General features: G+C 46.3%; 1 protein-coding gene across 1 annotated transcript in view; it reads right to left on the reverse strand.

Annotated features, from left to right (window-relative positions):
- The window catches only part of SPOUT1 (SPOUT domain containing methyltransferase 1), a 40,510-nt gene extending 20,868 nt beyond the window's left edge, over positions 1–19,642 (reverse strand). Inside the window, exons 1-7 of the mRNA XM_040324720.1 lie at positions 19,516–19,642; positions 14,589–14,631; positions 14,374–14,496; positions 11,616–11,775; positions 11,442–11,531; positions 10,374–10,423; positions 10,154–10,284 (exon numbers count right to left, since the gene is read on the reverse strand). Of these exons, the coding sequence (XP_040180654.1) occupies positions 10,154–10,284; positions 10,374–10,423; positions 11,442–11,531; positions 11,616–11,775; positions 14,374–14,496; positions 14,589–14,631; positions 19,516–19,545 (627 nt within the window). The 5' untranslated portion in view covers positions 19,546–19,642. The remainder of the gene's footprint in view (positions 1–10,153; positions 10,285–10,373; positions 10,424–11,441; positions 11,532–11,615; positions 11,776–14,373; positions 14,497–14,588; positions 14,632–19,515) is intronic.
- Positions 19,643–24,493: the final 4,851 nt, after the last annotated feature.

Consider the following 24,493-nt stretch of genomic DNA (forward strand, 5'->3'; position numbering starts at 1 on the left):
GGCGACTTAAGAAGTCCGCCTGAAGGTTGTTCACTCCTGGAATGAATATTGCCGATATGCAGGGCACATGGGCCTCTGCCCACAGGAGAATCAAGCTCACCTCTCTCTGAGTGGCTTGACTCTTGGTTCCCCCTTGGTGATTTATGTATGCCACGGCCGTGGCATTGTCTGATTGAATTCTCACCGGGAACCCCTGCAATTTGGACGTCCAAGCCCTGAGGGCTAGTCGAGCAGCTCTGAGCTCCAAGATGTTGATGGGCAACTGCCTCTCTGGCTTTGCCCAAGTACCCTGGCGAGTGCAACCATCCAAAATTGCTCCCCAGCCCGTCAGGCTGGCGTCTGTGGTTACTAGCTTCCAAGCCACTGGGCTGAAAGACTTCCCCTTCAGTAGATTCTGAGGGTCTAACCACCAACACAGACTTTGTCGAACTCTTGATGAGAGCGGCAAAGGGATATCCAAGGCCTGTGGCCTCCTGCTCCATGCTGACAGGATGGCTGCCTGCAGGATGTGAGTGTGGCTCTGGGCGTACGGTACCGCCTCGAATGTGGCCACCATCTTGCCTAGTAACCGCATACATAGGCGAACAGTTGGTTCTTTCTTGCTTAGAACCAGTAGGATTAATTCCTTGACGGCTTTGACCTTTATCAGAGGTAGAAACACCTTTTGTTGTTCTGTTGTTCATGCCGAGATATTCCAACTGCCTTGTGGGCTGGAATGCTGACTTTTCTCGATTTAGGACCCAGCCGAACCTCTCGAGGTACTGGACCGTGAGGGCCACTGCTCGTTCCAAGCCAGGAGACGAGTGATCTATGACTAGGAGGTCGTCCAGGTACGCTAGGATCGTGACCCCTTGGATCCTTAGCTTGGCTAGGATTGGAGCTAGGACCTTCGTGAACACCCGGGGGGCCGTAGCCAACCAAAAGGGAAGCGCCACGAATTGGAAATGACGCAAAGCCACCATAAAGCGTAGAAATCTTTGATGTGGCTGATAAATTGGAACATGAAGGTAGGCATCCTTTATGTCTATGGATGCCATGAAGTCGTCCTTCTGGAGTGTGGCAGCTGCTGACCGCACGGATTCCATCCGAAATGAGCGGACCTTTAGGTATGCATTTACCATCTTTAGGTCCAAAATTGGCCTGACATCCCCGTTGGGCTTTGGGATGATGAATAGGTTGGAGTAGAAACCCAGCCCTTGTTCTAGGACTGGTACCTCTACTATTACTTCCTGGGAGAGTAGATGATTTAATGCCGTCATTAATGCGGCTCCCTTCTCCGGATCGTTTGGTACCCTTGACTCCTGGAAATGAGGAGGAGGAAACTTTAGGAAGTCTAGTTTGTAGCCCGTAGCCACGGAAGACCGTACCCATCTGTCGGGAATGCTGGCTTCCCAAACCTCTGAAAAGAGACGCAGCCTTCCCCCTTCGTGGGTGGGGGCGCCCCTTCATAAGGTCGGCTTGGGGGCTGGTTTTGCTGGTTTGCGAAACCACTGCTTCTTGCCTCTAGCGGCCTGTCCCTGCGATTTGTTGTTAAAGTTAAAGTTTGATCTTGCAGGAGGCCGTCAATACTGTTTGGTATTAGAGGGCCCCTGCCCAGGGGAGTGCTGTCGTTTAAACGCAGGCCCCTGAAACTTTTTCTTGGTTGGCAAAAGAGTACTTTTGCCGCTTGAAATGGTCTGAATGTATTTATCCAGGTCTTCTCCGAAGAGTCGTCCTCCATGGAAGGGGAACCCTACCAGGAGCTTCTTGCATGGGGGCTCTGCCTCCCAGCTCTTTAACCATAAGAGTCTTCTCATATGGATAAGGGATAACGATAAGCGTGACGCTTGCTGGATAGACCTTAATCGCATCTACCGTAAAGCGTATGGCCCTAGGGACATCAGAAAATTCTTCTGCCTGCTGGGCAGGAATAAGTTTAAGCATCTGCTTAGTTTGATCCGATAATGCTTGTGCAACCCCAATCGCAGCCACAGCTGGCTGCACTACTGACCCTGCAGTAGTGAAGGAGCTTTTAAGTAGCGTTTCCAAGCGTTTATCAACCGGATCCTTGAACACCTGTATGTTTTCTACAGGGCATGTTAAAGATTTGTTAACACATGAGATGGCTGCGTCCACCGCCGGGGTTGCCCATCTCTTGGAAAATTTATCTTCCATAGGATATAAGGCAGAGAATCTTTTAGGTGGTAAAAAGATTCTATCTGGCTTGGTCCAATCTTGGAACATAACTTCCTCTAGCAGAGGATGGATCGGAAAAACTGCGTTGTTTTGAGGCGCCTTTAGTGAGCCCAAAGCTGAAACAGTCGATACTTGGAGATCTGGTACTGGCAAGTTGAATGCACTATGGACCAAGTCCGTTAAGGCTTGAACCCACCAGCTCTCCCCTTGGGAGGCTGCCCCAGACTCCCCCGTATCCTCGATCCCCGAACCTGCTTGGTCCTTGTCCAAGAGGTCGTCCAATTCCCCTGCGGAAAGGACCTCATCCTCTGAGGGTCCACGCTCGGGCGACGGAGATCTATTCCGTTTTCTGCCCCGCATAGCCTTGGCTATCATTTTTTCCATTCTTTTTCCATCTCTTTTAAAGAGGTGGACAGTACCTCGTCCGTGACCACCCTAGGGTTGGACTGACCCGTGCCAGCTCCAGCCCCAGATCCCGATGGTCCCACCAAGGCTCCCTCTCGGGAAAGCAGCGGCATAACTTTGTCCGAGACCTCAGACTCTCTGGGGGAATCCCCACCTCTTGTACCCTCTGAACCAGATGCCATGGTACAATACCGAGGTACGCCCGCTAACTTATCGGTGTTTTGGAACTATAATAGTTATTGCCCAAAAACCGTTTGGGGGATAAAAAATAGAGTTACGTACCGGTAACGTCTTTTCCAGTAGTCTTTCAGGACAGCCCACAATTGAGAGATACTCCTCCTCTTCCTCTAGGAAACACTGCGCCAGCCCATAAATTTCTCACTCCCCCTGCCAGACCTCAGTATTTATACGAGCACCTCCGGTCAGCTGGGGAGACACAAGAACATGTTAATAACATACAATTACATATCAACATCATGTCCTGGTCTTGAAATCAGACTTCCTCTATTCGGGTGGGTACCCAGGGCTGTCCTGAAAGACTACTGGAAAAGACGTTACCGGTACGTAACTCTATTTTTCCCCTCCCGTCTTTCAGGACAGCCCACAATTGAGAGGATAACCGAGAACTTACCAACTAGGGTGGGACTATGGCTTGCAAAACCTTTCGTCCAAAGGCTTGCTCACCTGCCGAAACCAGGTCCACCCTGTAGTGTTTAACGAAGGTGGTGTAGCTGGACCATGTTGCTGCTTTGCAAATCTGTTCCGGCGTTGCTCCCGCTCTTTCTGCTTGAGAGGTTGCCAGCGCTCGAGTGGAGTGTGCTTTAATTCCTGTAGGGATATCCCTACCAGCCAAAGTGTATGCTTGCTCAATGCTTAGTCTTAGCCACCTGGCAATAGTGCGCCTGGATGCTTTGCATCCCTTCCTGGTTCCAGAAAATAAAACAAATAGTGAGTCTGACTGTCTAAACGGTTTAGTCACCTCTAAATAATGTAGGATACTTCTCCTAACATCTAACGTACTGAAACGTCGTTCCCTTTCCCCCGAAGGGTTGAAACAAAAAGAGGGTAAAACTATATCTTGACTCCTGTGAAACTTTGAAGTCACTTTAGGAAGAAAGGCTGGATCGGTCTTGAAAACGACCCGATCCGGGAAAATAACACAAAAAGGGGGTCTGATCGATAGAGCTTCTAGCTCGCTGACCCTCCTAGCAGTGGTCACTGCAACCAAAAAAGCTGTTTTTAAGGTTAAATCCCTTAGAGAACAATTATCTAAGGGCTCAAAGGGAGTACCCGTTAGGGTACGCAATACCAGAGACAGGTCCCAACTGGGGAAGGGTGGCCCTCGAGCTGGTCTCTGTCTGGATAGTGCTTTAAAGAACCTGACTATCCAGGGACTGGTGGCCAGAGGTTTTTCTAAATACACCGTAAGTGCCGAAACCTGCCCTTTAAGGGTGCTAACCGAAAGACCCTTATCTGCCCCACACTGAAGAAATTCTAAGACAGCCGTGGGGCTCTGTACAGAACAGGGGCAATTTACACACCATTCGTTGAAACGAAGCCAAACCTTCTTGTAAATTTTGCGGGTCTCCTTTTTTCTACTATTAAGGAGGGTGGCAATTAAACCTTCAGAAAATCCCTTGGATCTTAGTATGGCTTCCTCAGTAGCCACGCTGCTAGCCTCCACCTGTGGACTTGTGGACATAGGACTGGGCCCTGTGATAGAAGATCCTCCCGCTGAGGTAGAAATAAGGGTGGTTCTGCCGCTAATTGTTTGAGGACTGAGAACCAAGCCCTCTTGGGCCAGTAAGGAGCTACCAGGACTAGAGAGGTGTGCTCTAATTGGAATTTTCTCAGTACTGCTGGAAGAAGTACCGGAGGTGGGAATGCATAGCATCTTCCGAACTTCCAGCTTTGGGACAGGGCATCCACTCCCCTTGCTCCTTCTCCCTTGTTCAGGGAGAAGAAACAGGGGGCCTTCGCATTTTCTCTTGAGGCGAAGAGGTCCACCTCCAGAGTTCCCCATCTCTTGTTCAGGAGCTGAAAGACCTCCTGGTTGAGGGTCCACTCGCCCTCCCTCAGCTGCCTCCGACTGAGGAAGTCTGCTGTTACGTTTCTTTCTCCCCTCAGAAAGACCGCCGAAAGGGAGAGGGTGTGGATCTCGGCCCAGCCCAGAATCTCTGCTGTCAGGACCGACAAACTTTCGCTTCTTGTGCCGCCCTGCTTGTTTAAATAGGCTACGGCCGATGAATTGTCCGATCTCACCTGAATGTGGTGCCCCTGGAGTTCCTCCTGAAAGAACCTGAGGGCTAGGCCCACTGCCCTCAGCTCCTTCCAATTGGAAGATCTTTTTAGATCTTGGAGACCCCAGGTACCCTGCGCTGGAAGGGATCCCAGGTGCGCTCCCCAGCCCTTGCCGCTTGCGTCTGTGGTTACCACCCGAGACACCGGGATAATCCACAGACGTCCTTGGGTTATGTTGGTGGCCTTTCTCCACCACCAGAGGGATCTTTTTACCTGAAGGGGTACTAGAATCAAGGAGTCTAGGGCTTCTAGGCTGTGATCCCAGACCCTTAGTAGGAAGGCCTGCAGTGGGCGAAAGTGAATCCCTGCCCACTGTACGGCTGGGAGGGCAGATGTCAGCAGACCTAGCGTTGACATCAGGGACCTTAGTGACACCTGTTGAATGTTTTGGAGGGAAGCTACTGCTCTGTCCAACTTCTTGACTTTCTCTACCGGGAGGAACACTCTTGAGAGAGTAGAATCCAGCAGGTACCCTAGGTAAGTGATCTGTTGGGATGGAATTAAACTGGACTTGTCTAGGTTCAGTAACCACCCTAGGTCTGTTAAAACCTTCTTGGTCACTTCCAGGTCCCTGGATAGCTGCTCTGGCGAGGCTGCGAAAAGTAGCAGGTCGTCCAGATAGGCTATGATGGATATTCCCTGAAGTCGCAGAAACGCTAAGGGTTCTGCCAGGATTTTGGTAAAAATCCGGGGCGAGGAGGATAGCCCGAATGGCAGAGCCTGGAACTGGAGGTGTACAATCGTTCCCTCTAGGTCCACGGCCAATCGCAGATAACTCTGAGAATTCTCTGCGATCGGGACGTGTAAGTATGCGTCTCTGAGGTCCAGAGATACCATGAAACAATTGAGGGGAAGGAGGGCTCTGACTGTATAAATTGATTCCATACGGAATTTCCTGTATGAAATGGATCTGTTCAGAGGTTTTAGGTTTAGGATTAACCTGTATTTTCCCGAGGGCTTCTTTACCACAAAGATGTGTGAATAAAATCCCCTTCCTTCCTCTGCCCTTGGAACTCTGAGGATGACACTCTGATCCTCTAGCTCCCTTAGAGCTCCCAACAGGGCTTCGGATTTCTCCTTGTCCCTGGGTAGATGGGTGACTAGGTATCTCTGGGGGGGAGGTGATGAAAATTCCAGTCGGTATCCCCCTCTTATGACCGCCAGGACAAACTGGTTTGGGGAGATTGATTCCCATTGTGGGAGAAAGGTCCCCAGTCTTCCTCCCACCCTGACTAACAAGTCATGGGTTTTTAGGGGGCTGGACAGGAGGGTGAAAAATCGCTCCACCTCTGCCTCTGCCCCTGGGGGTCCAAACCCTCTTTTGGCCTGCTGGTTTGGCCCCTTTTTGCTTATGCGGACGAAACCCCCTTCCTGCCTGTACTGTGACTCTCTTTTTAGGAGGAAAGGCTTTCTTTTTGTCCGCCGTGCGGTCTAGTACTGCTTCAAGGCCTGGGCCAAAAAGCAGGTCCCCTGTGAAGGGAATACCACATAACTTGGATTTAGAGGCGCTGTCGCCAGTCCAAGTCTTGAGCCAGAGGGCCCTTCTGGCCGAGTTAGCCAGAACCGCCGATCTGGCCGACATGCGGACTGACTCCGCTGAGGCATCCGCTATATAAAGCGACTCCTTGCAGGATAGTAGGGAAGGAGGCTAAAATAGTTTCCTTATCCGTATCAGCTTCAATGTGCTCCTGAATTTTAGAGAGCCAATGCTCCAGATTGCGAGCCATTACCGTGACGGCAAGTTCTGGTTTAAGATTCCCCATAGTAGAATCCCAACATTTCTTTAATAGGGAATCCATTCTTTTGTCCATAACATCGGACAAAACCCCCATGTCCTCGAACGCTAAATCCGTGTTCCTGGACACTTGGGAGAAGGCGGCGTCTAATTTGGGGCTTTTGTTCCAAACAGATAAAGGATCCTCTGAGAAAGGGAATCTCCTCTTTAGGGATCTGGAAAAAAAGGGTTTCCTTTCAGGATCCTGCCACTCCTTCTTAATGGTCTCAACCAGTATATCATGTACTGGGAAGACCTTTTTCTCTTGCTCCTCCAGACCCCTGTACATTCGATCATGGAGGGTAAGAGGTTTCTTGTCGGTTTGGATACCAAGGGTTGTGTAAACTGCCCCTAAGAGGTCCTCTACCTCATCCAGTGACAATTTGTACCTAGAGGGCTTCCTGGACTCCCCGTCCTGGTCCTCTCCCTCTGACCCCTCTTGAGAATCAGAGGTGGCACTATCTGGAGGAACCTGTTCCTCTTGGGAAGGGCCTGCGGAAACATCTGCCATAGCTGCTGCAATGGGTATGACAGGAGCAGGACCCTGAGCCTGTGGCTGGGTTTTAACCTGGGTAGGGACAGCCAAAGGCTGTAACCTCTCAAACAGAGATTTGAATGAGGAGAACGTGGATGACAGTTCTTTAACAGAGGCTGCAAGTCCTGACTCCTGTTCTAATTCATTTTCCCTGACCAGGGATTGAATGCAATCCCTACATAGGACCTTAGTCCATGTTTCTGGAAGGACATCCCTACAGGAGGCACACTTCCTCTTTGAGCTATGCCTTCCACTTCCCGTTTTTTCAATGGCTTTCTGAAACACAGAAAGGGCAGAAAACAACAGTTATAAAAATAAAATTTTTTAAAAAAATTTAAAAAATTTAAAAAATTTGGTTACAACCCTGGGAGTGCACCTAGCCCCCTATAAACCCTGGGACTAAGGACTCCCCCTCCCCTGGCCACCCAGGGGGCTTGCCTCCCCATGCATTGAACCCTACATGGAGAGGCAAACCTAAGCTAGAGAGCGCCCCTCCCCAGGGTACTCTTACCTTAGGCTCGCTGGAGGTAGCGTCAGTTGTCAGGGCTGGCTCTGGAGATGCTGCCGACATGACTGCAGGTGGCTGCTTGCTGAGAGCTTCTCCTCGCCTGTGCGAGATCCGACTCCCTCCAGCGTCCGCCCGGACCTCCTATCAGCACCGCGACCCGGAACCGGAAGTCGCGGTTCAAAGGGGAGACATCCGCTCTACGCCGGAAATGACGTCACCCGCCGTCCAGCCCGCTCGGTTCAAAAAAATTCTTTGCGGCCTGTAGTACAGGGCGAGCCTGGATGTCCCCCCCGCTGCGCCCCGCTGGACGAGATAGGGGTCCCCCGCAACCAGGAGCCGCGCTCGGCGTGGAAGGGGTGGCTAATGGTGGGCCTGCACCGCACCAGGATTCACCTGGAAGCCTCTGCTTCCTTAAGGTAAAATAGATGGCCTCAGTCCTCTGCCTGAATTGGCCTAGGTTCCCATGCACAGTGTCTCCCCACCGGAGGAAACACTAATACTGAGGTCTGGCAGGGGGAGTGAGAAATTTATGGGCTGGCGCAGTGTTTCCTAGAGGAAGAGGAGGAGTATCTCTCAATTGTGGGCTGTCCTGAAAGACGGGAGGGGAAAATGCCTTCTTTCCCTTTAATGGTTCTTTTTCTTTTTTTTTTTTTCTTTTTCAAACCAAAGAGAGAAAAAACATTCTGTCCCCCTTAGTAGTATTGCCAAAAAACTGCTGAGATAGAAAAGAACAGCCTAACTCTAGGCTCCAGGACAGTCTTATTGAAGACTGTAATAATCTTTTTTGGCCACTGTGTGTCCTCGGCGCCCCGCGCTGCCGCTCTGGTCTCTTCCTCTCTCAGTTCCAGCATACACTGAGCTGGGAACGAATGGAAGGGCCGCCCCTTCCTTTAACATGCTGGCCCGCCCTTCCCCCCTCAGCTAACGGCGCGAAATTGCGCCCATATCACGGGGACGCGCGCGCGCCGGCGGGGGGGGGGGGTGCGGGGAAGGAGACCACACGAGGAGGCAGTTTGTCCTGTCTCCAGGCTAGGAGGAAGAACCGTGGCAGCAATCGCCTGGAGGCTTTGCAGGTAAGCACAGCTCTCTCAATACTACCAGGGAGGTCACCTTTTATGGGGAATACACATAGAGCCATCCTATCTTTAAGACATGTGACTTACTTTGCCAGATGCAGCGCATAACTTTAGGCATGTCCCACTGTGACCCCCCCAGAAAAACCTGCTAAGAACCCAGTTCCGCAAGTTTCCCCTCACTTACCTGCTCCATGCCGCAGGACTTTGCACAGCAAGAGGCCCAATCTTCCCCCATCTCCGTGGGGCATTGACCTTCAGGCCCTGGGTTCCTATGAAGGATCCACTGTCCTGGGCCCATATAGCACTCTGGCAACAGAAACATTAGGCCCCCAAAGGTTTCTAAGTTCTGGGCCCAGGGTCCAGCTCTCTAAAAAGAAAGCATTATGGGCTATACCCCATTGGTTTGGGGTCCGGTTACTGACCACTTTAGTGCTGAGGCCGTTGGACAGAACCGGTTAGCCCACCTTAATCCCAAGGATGTGGAGGCAAGCTAAACCATGACCAACACCTAAGACACTGGCGTAAAAACTGAGGTACTCCTCCTATTGGAGGGGGTTATATAGGGAGGGGCATTTCCTGTTTGAGATTGCCAGTGTCCATCACCTGAAGGTACTCCATATAACCCACATAGTAATGAATATGCCGCTCTGTGTCCCGTGATGTACGATAAAGAAAACAAATTTCACTCCTCAGGCTGAACTTCTCCTTTAAGTTTGTTGATCAAGCAAACACATGATTCATTTTAAATGGCACCCCAACGCATGAAGGCAATGCAACTCCAGTGCACATGCTGCAAGCCCATTTTTGTGCTGTGGCAGCCTGTTCAAAATAAATTGGCTGTGTTATTGCACAAAAATGGCAAAGGCAAGTGGGCCCTTAGAGTAGGCACAGTTTAACCGTTAGGCCTCAGGGGGTAACATTTCAGGTTAAATGTTAAGTACGGAGTGGGAGGTCAATGGTTAAAAGATTTTAAGGGTTTGGTTAAGTAAAAAATAAATTGCCGTCTTATGTAGAGCGCCTACATGGAGTTATGTGGGAGCGCACACGCCCATTCGAGAGTGGGGGAGCCAACCCGCAATCGCTCCAGAGACAGGCAGAATGGGGATCACAGACCGCCACCATTACTAATAAAAAAAATGCCATAAATTTATCCCATAGGTTTTAGACGCTATAACTTTTGCGCAAAACTAATCAATATACGCTTATTGTGAATTTTCTTTTTTTTTACCAAAAATATGTAGCAGAATATATATAGGCCTAAACGGAGGATGAAATTATTATTTTTTTACATTTTAAAGCGCCGCAGTGCCGTATCGCAAAAAATGTCTTAGTCATAAAGGGGGCAAATTCTTCCGGTCATTAAGTGGTTAACTGGGTACCTTTCTCATGCCACAGTTAACAAATGAGCCTTTGCCTGGCTTAGTTGGTCGGTCTAAAACAACTCCCTCTCTGTACTCTGACTCTTCATCTATTCTCATATGATGAGGGCTGTCCAGGGGGTTCAGGAGACCTAAAAAAAAAAAAACACAGCAAAAATCAAGAATTAGACAGAAGTCACTCAAATTCAATCATCTTATCACTCAGTCATTGCACAGTTACCTGCAAATTGCAAGTCTGGATGTTTGGGAAAGAAGGATTTTCTTAGATACCTGGAAATGTGTAAAACAGGACAGATTACTATAAAAACTTTTTAATGTCCAAGTAACATATCATCCCTTTAACCGCTTCAATACTGGGCACTTTTACCCTTTTTCTGCCCAGGCCAATTTTCAGCTTTCAGCACTGTTTTTTTTTCTTGCCGAAAAAAACCCCCAAAATGTATAAAAAATTTAAATAAAAAAATAAAATGTAAAAGGTATTTCATGGTTTCTGTCCGAAAATGTTGTAAATAAGCAATTTTTCTCCTTCACTGATGAGGAGGCACTAATATTCAGCACTGATAGGCAGCACTGACTGGCCTCACTGATGGGCAGTTAGGGCTTTAGTGATGATCAGTACCACGATTATCTGTACAGGTCTCCCCTGTTAGGAAATGCCGCTGATCAGCTCTCCTCTCACACTGTCAGTGTAAGGGGAGGAGAGCTGACAAACGGCAATTCCTTCAGCTGTGATTGGACACAGCTGAGCACATGAGTAAAGAGCTGCGTCATTGGCTTTTTACCAAGATTGGGTCGCGCCGTGTTCCAGTGACAAAGCACATCTGGGGACACACAAGCGCGGCGAGACTCGGGCAACGTCGCCCCACAACAACAGAGCACCCCGCCTGCCGCCATTTGGCTATATAGCGGGCAGAAGGTGACATAATGATCACACAATATATATAAAAAAAAAAAAAAAAAAAAAAAAAAAAAGGGGGCATTTCTTTTTGTAGCAGCCATAACAATTTGACATAAAAGAATAGACACTTGGCTTTTTTTTTAATCCAATTATAAAATGGCCACCCTATGGCTCCTCTACCAGTCAGTAGTGATGAATGTTCATGTTTGTGCACATTTCTGGCACAAAAAAAAGCCACAATTGGGAAACTCTAGTGCCAGCCTACTAACCCTCCCCTCCGATGACATTTGCCTCAGAATTTGTATATACATGTACCACTGGGGGGCCCGCACTTTATTCCCAGAGGCAGTTAGGGTGACAGGTGCACTTTTAAAAAAAAAAAATACTCACTGAGGACACTCTAGATACTGAAGTATTCTTGCTAGCTGCACACAGGCCTGTCCTTTTTTCCCCACACCCTCAAAGTTCCCTTCCACGCTCCTGTGAAATAAAAGGAATCATTGGGAAAGGAAGCAGCACAAGAACACAGGATACACACCAATATGTGAAATATACATCACATACTTTGACCCTTCTCCAGTCTCATCAAATATCACAATCTCATCCACACAGAAGATGGCACAGGCTCGTGCTATCTGTCCAGCCAGGTATGTCCGCAGCTCTGGAGACTGAGCATTGTCCATAATGGATCCTGGAAGGGCCACACTGAGTGTGTACTGCCGACCTGTGGAAAAAGCAAGTTCAGCTAAGAAAAAACAAAACAAACAAAAAAACACAAATTGTAAAAGCTAGTATGGGTAAAGCTGTGCCCGCTGTGTTACAACCACTGCAAGAAGAAAAATCATTGAATTGGACAGAGAAGGGAAAAACTTGAACCAGTGGTTGTGTATTGCTGTCTGTGCCTCAGCTGGGAAGATTCCCTCTATTTGTCTATCTGTGACCTTTGTCTCCGAGACAGAAAGAGATGGGAAAGGCTAAAAATGTTACCTCTGTCACCAGAACAAGATGTGAGGATAAATCTTTCAAATCGGGACACCTGCTTTGGTGTCCAATGTCTTAGAAGGGAGTTTACCTAATTTTGCAGAGATGTATTTTCACTTCTTGTTGTGTTTATGGGATAGGAAGTAAAGGGAAATCTCCCCAACCAAACACAGACAACCAAAAAAAGACTGACACAAACTTTAACCCGTCCCTGCTCTATCCAAACTTAAATTTTAAAAACTGGCTTTTAGATACACTTTAAAAAAAATTGTACTTACCAAAACATATTAAGTGGACCTAGACAAAATACGAATGTTAACCAGGCAAATTTTAAATGCTTTCATCCACCCACCTGCCCTCTATTCTGAGACTGCTGTTTATTCATGGAAGCTAATATATGGTTTCTATGAATAGAGGTGGGGCAGAAATGTTGGGCATAGTCAGAACACTTGACAAGGACATGGCACAGGTCCCACAACTCGATTAACCCCCTGCAGCAAAGGGAAAACTAAGGCATTAAAGGGGTTGGAAAGGTTCGTCTTTTATTTTCTAAATTGGTTCCTTTAAGCTAGTGCATTGTTGGTTCACTTACCTTTTCCTTCCATTTCCCTTCTAAATGTTTTTTTTCTTTGTCTGAATTTCTCACTTCCTGTTCCTCCTCAGTAAGCTGTTCTAAAGGGCTTTCCACCGCTCGGATGATGGTGGAAAGCTTACTGAGGAGAAACAGCAAGTGAGAAATTCAAACAAAGAAAAAAAACATTTAGAAGGGAAATGGAAGGAAAAGGTAAGTGAACCAACAATGCACTAGCTTAACCACTTCCCTACTGGGCACTTAAACCCCTTCCTGACCAGAGGACTTTTTGCGATTCGGCACTGCGTCGCTTTAACTGACAATTGCGCGGTCGTGCGACGTGGCTCGAAAACAAAATTAACGTCCTTTTTTCCCCACAAATAGAGCTTTCTTTTGGTGGTATTTGATCACCTCTGCGGTTTTTATTTTTTGCGCTATAAACAAAAATAGAGCGACAATTTTGAAAAAAAAAAAATATTTTTACTTGTTGCTATAATAAATAGCTCAATTTTTTTTTTTTACGTTTTTTTTTTATCCTCAGTCTAGGCCGATACGTATTCTACATATTTTTAGTAAAAAAAAAAAAAAAAAATCGCAATAAGCGACTGGTTTGCGCAAAAGTTATAGCGCCTACAAAATAAGGGACAGAATTATTATTATTATTTTTTTTTTTTACTAGAAATGGCGGCGATCTGCGATTTTTATTGGGACTGCGACGTTATGGCGGACACATCGGACACTTTTGACACGTTTTTGGCGCCATTCACATTTATACTGCAATCAGTGCTATAAATATGCACTAATTACTGTATAAAAATTTTTTTTTACTAGAAATGGCGGCGATCTGCGATTTTTATTGGGACTGCGACGTTATGGCGGACACATCGGACACTTTTGACACATTTTTGGCGCCATTCAAATTTATACTGCAATCAGTGCTATAAATAAGCACTAATTACTGTATAAATGTGACTGGCAGGGAAGGGGTTAACACTAGGGGGTGAGGAAGGGGTTAAATGTGTATCCTAATTAGTGTTCTAACTGTGGGGGAAGGGGGGTGACTGGGGGGGTGACCGATCTGTGTCCCTATGTACAAGAGACACAGATCCGTCTCCTCTCTCCCCTGACAGCACCGCTGTCTGCGAGAGCCGGGAATGAGAGATGATCTCATATGTAAACATATGAGATCATCTCTCATTGGCTGCACAGATCGCCTAGGAAACGGCCGCTCCGATTGGCCGTTCACGGCGATCTGTGACTGGCTGTGTCCAAGGGACACGGCCAGCACAGCAGTTCCCCGCTGCGCGCTCGGGAGCGCGCGCGGGGAACGCGAAAAGGGGCGGCCGTAAAAACACGGCCTCCCAGAGAAGTAGAGCCACCCGGCGGCCGTATATAGTCGTACGGCCGTCGGGAAGTGGTTAAAGTAACCTATTTAGAAAATAAAAGACGAACCTTTACAACCCCTTTAATGCCTTCATTTTCCCGGTGCTGCAGGGGGTTAAAGGGGTTGTAAAGGTTCGTCAGCATAGTAGCCCCAGCTCATTAAAAAGTTTGGGCTTTTGGGGTTGGAGAAACACAGGACAAACTTCCTAGCGTTCCACAGTCCAGTGCCGGAAGAAAGAGGGCCAGCTACCAGGCCTAAAACAACCTGTTCATTTGCTTAGTCCATTGCAAGGAAAGCAACACAACATATACTATACATGCACAGATAAATCTGATACCGTCCAATCAGCTCTGGAGGATTCTGTTAGACCAACATCAAACACGTACCATTTTGTGCCTTTCTCGTCTCTTTTTCTTGTGCCTGTTTCTCTGTTTCTAGCTTCTGCAGTTGAGCTTTTTCTAATTTTCTCAGCAATTTCTCCTCTCTAAATTTTTTCCGTTCTTCTTTTCCTGTAATGGACACAAACAATGGCATTATATTCAAAAGAATAACAGCCAGAACCACAGCTAGTCAGAAGCAACGCATTCACCATCATTCTTACGTTTCTCTCCCTCCTTTCTCCAGTCTATTTTCTGGTCAGATCCCTGAAAAAAAAAAAGGGGGGGGGGGGGGGGTTTATAAAATTACACTGAAAAAATTAACACTCAATTACAGCTACCTACAGATCAATGACTTTATATATATGTTTAGCTACAGAGAGACTGGGTGGGAATCGTCTGGTCAGTGAATTTTTTGTAGTATGTATTACACACACACACACACACACAAAGACTTTGCCCAGTCTCTCACATTCTTCAGCTTGTATAAGAGCAGTGTGAACAGCAAGCTTTGACAAAGCATTTATTGAAGCTTTTAAAGTACCATTCAGCTCCAGTTTATAAATGTTGAACACAGATCCTAATGGGAGTGCTGATTGCCACTTTAAAACAAGCTGCTAGCAGGCTTCACCAGTTATTGAAGCTTGGTGAAAGCCTGCTAGCAGCTTTTCTAAAGTGGCAATCAATATCCCCACCCCAAAATGTAGCACCTCCGACCCTCATTTCCTTTATTAGGATTGCAGTTTCTGACAGACCTCTCAGGTATTACATACACTAGATTACCAAAAGTATCGTGAGGCCTGCCTTTACACCCAGTCTAGCTGGATACACACTATACAACTTTTGTTCGATTTCCTTTAGATTTACCTTCAACTATGTAGTGCAAGGGCCTGCCTGATTGCATACAAATTGAAAGTGTTTACGTTTGACCTCATATTATATGGTTTTGGTAAACCTAAAGAAGATTGTATATAGTGTATCCAGCTTTAGTCGGAAAGATTTAACATTGAGTTGGCCCAATCTTTGCAGCTATAACAGCTTCAGCTCTTCTGGGAAGGCTGTCCACAAGTTTTAGGTGTCTATGGGAATGTTTGACCATTCTTCCAGAAGCGAATTTGTGAGGTCAGAAGGCCTGGCTTGCAGTCTCCGCTCTAATTCATCCCAAAGTCATGAATCTGTGCAGGCCAGGCAAGTTCCTCCTCCCCAACCTCACTCATCCTTGTCTTTATGGACCTTGTTTTGTGCACTGGTGTGCAAGAATGGTTAAACATTCCCACAGACACACTCCTAAACCTTGTGGACAGACTTCCCAGAAGAGTTGAAGCTGTTATAGCTACAAAGGGTGGACCAAAGCAATATTGAACCCTACAGACTAAGACTGGGATGCCAATAAAGCTCATGTGTGTAAAAGAAGGCGTCCCAATACTTTTGGTAATATAGTGTGTATTGAACAGTATGTGTGTCCCTTTGGTGATGGCACGGGCTGCATTTGAGGACCCCTTTAGCTCATAAGTCAACAACCACTGGGCTAGATGATTGTGTTTGGTGGAGAGGTGTGTCCAGTCATTTGCCAAAACGGACTAGTATTTATTATTATATTTTTGTGCAGTGCTTCAGGGAGGGACCAGAGCAATCCACTGTGACGGTGCTGACCAATCTAAAATAATCTGGTCCATCCTAAGAATGTAGAGAGAAGTGTGGGGGTTTCAAATCCCTGGATCAGCTAGGTGGGCACTGTGATCACACAAACCAATTATATTACACTTATCAGGATATGTTTTACCAAAGACATGTAGCAGAATACATTCTGGCCTAAATTTATGACAAAATTTGATTTGGTAGAATTCTTTTAAAACAGAAAAAAAATTTCTTGTTCAAAATTTTCGCTTATATAGCAAAAAATAAAAAACCCAAGTGGTGAATAAATACCACCAAAAGAAAGCGCTATTCGTGTGAACAGAATGATAAAACTTGTATTTGGGTACAGTGTACCATAACTGCACAATTCTCATTCAAAGCCGAGAGCATGGAAAGCTGAAAATTGGTCTGGGAACGAAGGGGGTGAAGGTGCCCGGTATTGAAGTGGTTAAGGATTGCCCCATCCATGTACATTTACTACAGCAGGGTGACCCTTAAGCGTGAAATCACGTAGCTGTATGTGATTTTGCGCACTGGGTCTGGGACATGAGTGCGCTTCCGTGACCCGCTCCCACTATGATTGGACACAATAGGAGCCAATCAGCAGCCAATCATTCCTAGAGCTGCACAATTAATCGTGATCTCGTTTCAAACCCCCTGACGATCTCCAATGCAGAGTTTGCCGATTCTTTCGTATAACAAGTGGAGAGACTTTATCTGCTCACTCAGCTGTCAAAAGAAAATATCCGTCTGCCAAGTTCTTAATAGGAAACATTGTAACTAATGCTTCCTTCTTAGATCAAAGGGATAAACTTCTTTGTGTAAAGAAAAAATCCCCCAAGTTTGTAACAACACAAAACATTGTAACTTCCTTCTTAGATTAAAAGTCTGTGTGTAAATGCAGGAAATGTAACCACTTAAAGTCTAAGGGGCAGATCCACAAAGATCTGCCCCGTGGGACCGTATCTGAGATACGCTACGCCGCCGTACCTTACTGCAGTTTGGTTCGAATCCATAAAGATTTTGCGCGGCAAGTTACGGCGGCGTAGTCTATCTCTCGTGGCGTAATGGCGCCTAATTCAAATCGACGAGTAGGGGAGCGTGTTTCATTTAAATGAAGCGTGTCCCCGCGCCGAACGAACTGTGCATGCGCCGTCCCTAAATTTCCCACCGTGCATTGAGCTAAATGACGTCGCAAGGACGTCATTGTTTTGACGTGGACGTAAATTACGTCCATCCCGATTCACGGACGACTTACGCAAACTAAAAAATTTCAAATTAAACGACGGCCATACTTAACATAGCAGGTTTAACTATACGCCACAAAACAGCAGCTTTAACTATACGCCGAAAAAAGCCGACTAGAGACAATGTAAAAAAATGCGACGGCCGCTCGTACGTTTGTGGATCGTCGGAAATAGCTCATTTGCATACTCGACGCGGAAAACGACGTGAACGCCACCCAGCGGACGCCGAAAAATTGCATCTTAGATCCGAAGGCGTACGAAGAGGTACGCCTGTCGGATCTAACCCAGATGCCGTTGTATCTTGGTTTGAGGATTCAAAACAAAGATACGACGCGGGAAATTTGAAAGTACGCCGGCGTATCAGTAGATAAGCCGGCGTACTCGCTTTGTGGATCTGCCCCTAAATCTTTTTCTGACACTTGTTTCTTAAATTAAAAATCAATATTTTTTGCTAGAAAATTACTTGGTACCCCCAAACATTATATATATTTTAGCAGAGACCCTAGGGAATAAAATGGCAATTGCTGCAATATTTTATGTCGCTCTGTATTTGCCCAGCGTTCTTCCAAATGATTTTTTTTTGGGGAAAAAATACACTTCAATGAATAAAAAAAACGAAACAGTAAAAGGTAGCCCATTTTTAAAAAAAAAATTGTTTTAATGTGAAAGATGATTTTACGCTGCGAGAATTGTGATCTATCTTCTAAGCAAAAACAATGGCGATTCTCATTTTAGCCAGAATCGTGCGACTCTAATCATTCCCGAGGCAGACAGAATGGCGGTCTGCCTATGTAAACAAGGCAGATCACTGTTCTGTCAAAGAGGAAGATGGAGATCTTGTGTTTCTGCTAAGCAGGAATATGGATTTGTCTTTCACCAGTCAAAGCATCTCCCTGCAGTTAGAAAGCACTCCCAGGGAACACGTTTAACATTTGATCGCCCCTGATGTTAACCCCTTCCTTGCCAGTGCCATTAGTACAGTGACAGCGCATGTTTTTTTTAGCACTGATCGCCGTATTTATGTCACTGGTCTCCAAAAAGTTTCAGAGAGGTGGGGGGGGGGGGGCAGGGAGAGAGAGAGGGGGAGAGAGGGAGAGAGGGAGGGGGCAGGACCCAGCAGCTATATTACACCAGCTAATGGGATGGTATCTGGGCCTTTATGTTGCCCTGCCCCCTTTCTAAAGCAGCCCAATCATTGGCTGGTGTAATATAGCTGCTGGGTCCCACCCACATCGAGCTCACTTCTGACAGCTCTCTCTCTTGTCAGTTTCACAGCTACACTTGGCTTAGTGTGAAACCTGCCAGTGCCACAGCCAATCAGTGCCACCAGCCAGTGCCAGCCACTGCCTGCCAGTGTCACCCACCATTGCCACCCACCAATGCCAGCGCCGCCATCAACCTGCCAGTGCCAAGCAGTTCCAATTGCCTGTGCCACCTGTCCCAAACTAGTGCCATCTGTCAGTTCCAAACCAGTGCCATCTAACAGTGCCAATAGCGCCATCTGTCAGTTCCAAACCAGTGCCACCTGCCAATGTCAACCAGTGCCACCTGCCAGTACCAATCAGTGCCATCTGTACTGAGGACATCAAGTATGTGCTAGAGTGACAGGAGCAAGCAGGAAGGAGTGGGTGTTTTTTTTTTTTTTTTCTTAAATCGGCCACAAAAATCAGCATCATACATCAGCGGCCCCAATTTCTAAATATCAGCATCGGCCAAAGAAAAACCCATCCTCTAGTTATAAAGCGCTGCGCAAACTGTTGGCATCCTAAAAATCCTGTATAATAATAACTTGTGGGGGAAAAAAAAAGGACATCAATTTTATTTGGGTACATTGTCACACGAGTGCGCAATTTTCAGTTAGGATAACACAGTGGCGTATTGCAAAAAATGGCCTGGTCAGGGTGGGGGTAAATCTTCCTGGGGCTGAAGAGGTTAAACACATTGGCTTGCTACATGTGGAGCGCCATTAGTGCTGGAGTGTATTCTCACACAGAGACAACTCTCAGGAGTGATCGAGAAGGGGGAACTTTATTTACCCCCGGCACCTGGAGGGGAGACATGGCTGTACCCAGAGACCCTCACATACAGTCACCCCTGAGCCCTGTACACCTGTGCTGAGAGGAATACTCCGCCTGTACTCAGCTCTCACTGAGGAGGAGGACACCACACTTGTGTAGGAAGATACTGAACTCCCACCCATTATCAGGGAGGGGACACACCCCGACACCGCCACAGACTCTATTCAGCCAACACAACATCCCCTCACCAGCTCCAGCCTGGCTCTCTTCTCCGCCATGTTGTTCCCACGTGCTTCACCCACTTCCGCTTCCCACGGCTCCCGTAGCAACCAGCAGACGGGAAGCCAGGAGCAGCGTCACGTGCCCCGAGCGAGAAGAGAGCCACGCCCCCTCACAAGGTGTTCCTGACGGCCATATTAGGGGAGGTGGGCGGGGCTGAGCGATTACTTGGCGCCAAGGGAGGTTCTGCCGATAAGGTTCTGTGTGTTCCAAGTAATACAATCATCGGGGTGTCAGGAGGTGTTAGACCCGTGTGACAGGTGTACTGAGTGTAAGGACTGAAATAAAGGGGGTGCAGTGTAAGGATATAATGGGGTGCAGTGTAAGAAGATAATGATATAAGGGGGTGCAGTGTAAGAAGAGAATGATATAAGGGGGTGCAGTGTAAGAAGAGAATGATATAAGGGGGTGCAGTGTAAGAAGAGAATGATATAAGGGGGTGCAGTGTAAGAAGAGAATGATATAATGGGTGCAGTGTAAGAATAGAATGCTATAAGGGGGTGCAGTGTAAGGATATAATGATATAAGGGGGTTCAGTGTAAGGATATAATGATATACGGGGGTGCAGCCTAAGAAGAGAATGATATAAGGGGTGCAGTGTAAGAATAGAATGATATAAGGGGGTGCAGTGTAAGAATATAATTATATAAGGGGGTGCAGTGTAAGGATGGAATGATATAAGGGGGTGCAGTGTAAGGATGGAATGATATAAGGGGGTGCAGTGTAACAATAGAATGATATAAGGGGGTGCATTGTAAGGATATAATGATATAAGGGGGTGCAGTGTAAGGATGGAATGATATAAGGGGTGCAGTGTAAGGATGGAATGATATAAGGAGTGCAGTGTAAGGATGGAATGATATAAGGGGGTGCAGTGTAAGGATGGAATGATATAAGGGGGTGCAGTGTAAGGATATAATGATATAAGGGGGTGCAGTGTAAGGATGGAATGATATAAGGGGGTGCAGTGTAAGAATGGAATGATATAAGGGGGTGCAGTGTAAGGAGTGATAATGGGGGATGGGGAATAGTGTAAAGTTTAAATTATATAAGGGGTGAAGTGTAAAGATAGATTGATATAACGGGGTACAGTGTAAGGGGTGCATTCCCCCAGGCCACAGTTTGGAGACCACTGCTCTACATGACAGAAAAGTCACACTAATGTCATATCACTTTATACAGCAGAAATATATGGGGGCGGGGTAATCAACATAAACGTGCTGGAAATAAATAACCAGAAAATACATTTTATTCAAACTATTTATTCTGAAAAAAAATACACATATATAAATCTGACAACAAATTAAAGTCCAGGTAAGGAGCATTCTTCTCACTGACCACCAATGTAAGGAGCATTCTTCCCACTTATCACCAATGTAAGGAACATTCTTCTCACTGATCACCAATGTAAGGGACATTCTTCCCACTGACCACCAATGTAAGGAGCATTCTTCCCACTGATCACCAATGTAAGGAACATTCTTCTCACTGATCACCAATGTAAGGATCATTCTTCCCACTGATCACCAATGTAAGGAGCATTCTTCTCACTGATCACCAATGTAAGGATCATTCTTCCCACTGACCACCAATGTAAGGAGCATTCTTCCCACTGATCACCAATGTAAGGAACATTCTTCTCACTGACCACCAATGTAAGGAGCATTCTTCTCACTGATCACCAATGTAAGGAGCATTCTTCCCACTGATCACCAATGTAAGGAACATTCTTCTCACTGATCACCAATGTAAGGATCATTCTTCCCACTGATCACCAATGTAAGGAACATTCTTCTCACTGACCACCAATGTAAGGATCATTCTTCCCACTGACCACCAATGTAAGGAGCATTCTTCCCACTGATCACCAATGTAAGGAACATTCTTCTCACTGATCACCAATGTAAGGATCATTCTTCCCACTGATCACCAATGTAAGGAGCATTCTTCCCACTGACCACCAATGTAAGGAGCATTCTTCCCACTTATCACCAATGTAAGGAGCATTCTTCCCACTGACCACCAATGTAAGGAGCATTCTTCCCACTTATCACCAATGTAAGGAGCATTCTTCCCACTGACCACCAATGTAATGAGCATTCTTCTCACTTATCACCAATGTAAGGAGCATTCTTCTTACTGACCACCAATGTAAGGAGCATTCTTCTCACTGACCACCAATGTAAGAAACATTCTTCTTACTGATCACCAATGTAAGGAGCATTCTTCTTACTGACCACCAATGTAAGGAGCATTCTTCTCACTGACCACCAATGTAAGAAACATTCTTCTTACTGATCACCAATGTAAGGAGCATTCTTCCCACTGACCACCAATGTAAGGAGCATTCTTCTTACTGATCACCAATGTAAGGAGCATTCTTCCCACTGATCACCAATGTAAGGAACATTCTTCTTACTGATCACCAATGTAAGGAGCATTCTTCCCACTGACCACCAATTTAAGGAGCATTCTTCTTACTGATCACCAATGTAAGGAGCATTCTTCCCACTGACCACCAATGTAAGGAGCATTCTTCCCACTGACCACCAATGTAAGGAGCATTCTTCCCACTGACCACCAATTTAAGGAGCATTCTTCTTACTGATCACCAATGTAAGGAGCATTCTTCTCACTGACCACCAATGTAAGGAGCATTCTTCCCACTGACCACCAATGTAAGGAGCATTCTTCCCACTGACCACCAATGTAAGGAGCATTCTTCTCACTTATCACCAATGTAAGGAGCATTCTTCTTACTGACCACCAATGTAAGGAGCATTCTTCCCACTGACCACCAATGTAAGGAGCATTCTTCCCACTGACCACCAATTTAAGGAGCATTCTTCTTACTGATCACCAATGTAAGGATCATTCTTCCCACTGACCACCAATGTAAGGAGCATTCTTCCCACTGACCACCAATGTAAGGAGCATTCTTCTCACTTATCACCAATGTAAGGAGCATTCTTCTTACTGACCACCAATGTAAGGAGCATTCTTCCCACTGACCACCAATGTAAGGAGCATTCTTCCCACTGACCACCAATTTAAGGAGCATTCTTCTTACTGATCACCAATGTAAGGATCATTCTTCCCACTGACCACCAATTTAAGGAGCATTCTTCTTACTGATCACCAATGTAAGGAGCATTCTTCCCACTGATCACCAATGTAAGGAGCATTCTTCCCACTGACCACCAATGTAAGGAGCATAGGTGTACGCAGTCTATTGCATTAGTGTGTGCATTCCAAAATCAAACACACATGAATGCCACCTGCTGCCACATGGGGGAGGCTCTGATGGTGGGAGACAGTTGATTGGTATGTTCCTCTAGTTGAACCTAGCCTTTAATATCATGGGAGCCTTTACAATGACCACTGGTGCCACTCCTGGATAAAAATCAAAAGACTATTGTTTTTCTGCTGTATGACCAGCCGTGTCTGCACAGCAGTAGGCTGTGCCAGACTCCATAGATAGGTTCCTGTGTGGTGAAGGTAGACGCCCAGAGTGGCCAGGGTTTATTTTATGTTTGATTTTGGTTATGCTGTTTGGAGGCTTGCAATTGTTTTCCAGCAAGATGGAAGAATAAACCAAAATCTTTGTTTTCAACCATCTTTGACTGCCTGTCTGTATAAATTCAGTGTGTGGTGAACCCATCCAAGGGGTCACACACCCCGCTACCGAGCTAACCCCGTACAACCTGTATATGCAAACCCTAAAACAAAAATGTAATATATTGCAGCTCAGCTTAGCTGTGGTGCCTGCATTAGCATTCTTTTTTTTCCAGGATAAGAACATTTTCAATAAGTATAAATACCTGTTGACCTGATCAGAAATGCAGTGTTCCTATGAGCTGAACTGTTATATCAAACAATGTTATCATCCTTCCAAGCTATTTCTTATAGAATACAAATTCCTCTGCCCCCTCAGGTAATGGAGGAGGATGTAGTCCGACTCAGGGGAGCAGAGGAGAGGGGAGGTTTTCTGTAGTCTTATACTAGGGCAACACGTTTTCTCTATATATACTTTACAGGTAGTAAATGTTTCACCCCAAGAGGGGAAAAAATAAATAAAACAAATGCAGCCATCACATCTAAAGGAATGTTAAGCTGCAAAATATTTTTTTGGGATACGCTTTAAAACCCAAATTAACTTTCATTTTAAATCTTTTAAATACATTACAGGTGCATCAAAAAAGATGTCACCCTGAGTAAAAAAAAAAAGCCGGTCTCCAGCCAGTATGCTGCAGAGGACTCTTGTGTGGAAGCAGTGGTCTCTCTGCAGAGGTCCAACGTGCCCCTGCTTGAGCTGCCTAATCAGCAGGCGACATGAGCTTTGCTGATTGGAGAACTCTAGTTGTGATTCAGCCGGGAGATGTGTTAAATCTCTGCAGAGAGCCAAGGGGTAAAGTTCCTTGAACTTTTCTGAGAAAACCCCACACTGTGCTTGTCTGTAAATTGCCCCACAAATCTTGAATGTCTCAGGTGTAACCGGTATCCCTCTTTCCTCTTTCCTACAGGAATATCTTCTATACGTCATGAAGTTTTTCAGTGGAGGGAGCATCCATGATCTTATGTTGGCTCAAGCCCCACTTTCTCCAGTTGTGATAAGGTAAGACCAATGATAGGTATGCTGGAGCTGGGGTTGGCTGAGCACTGGCAGTGACATAGCTAGGTCCATTCAGCTGATTTCAGCCCCCACATTTACCTATGTACTATATTTATAGGATAGCATCACCTGATCATCTTTATAGCTTTGAAAGGTCTGTGAATTTGAACTCTTATAATAACTTATATTTTCTTCTTTCTTTTTTTATTTATTCCAGGACAGAAACCCACATGGGCTGCAACTAGGGTTGTCCCGATACCGATACCAGTATCGGGACCGATACCGAGTATTTGCGGGAGTACTTGTACTCCCGCAAATACCCCCGATGCCTAAAT

The sequence above is a fragment of the Rana temporaria genome, chromosome 9, assembly GCF_905171775.1.
Source record: "Rana temporaria chromosome 9, aRanTem1.1, whole genome shotgun sequence".
NCBI lineage: Eukaryota > Metazoa > Chordata > Amphibia > Anura > Ranidae > Rana > Rana temporaria.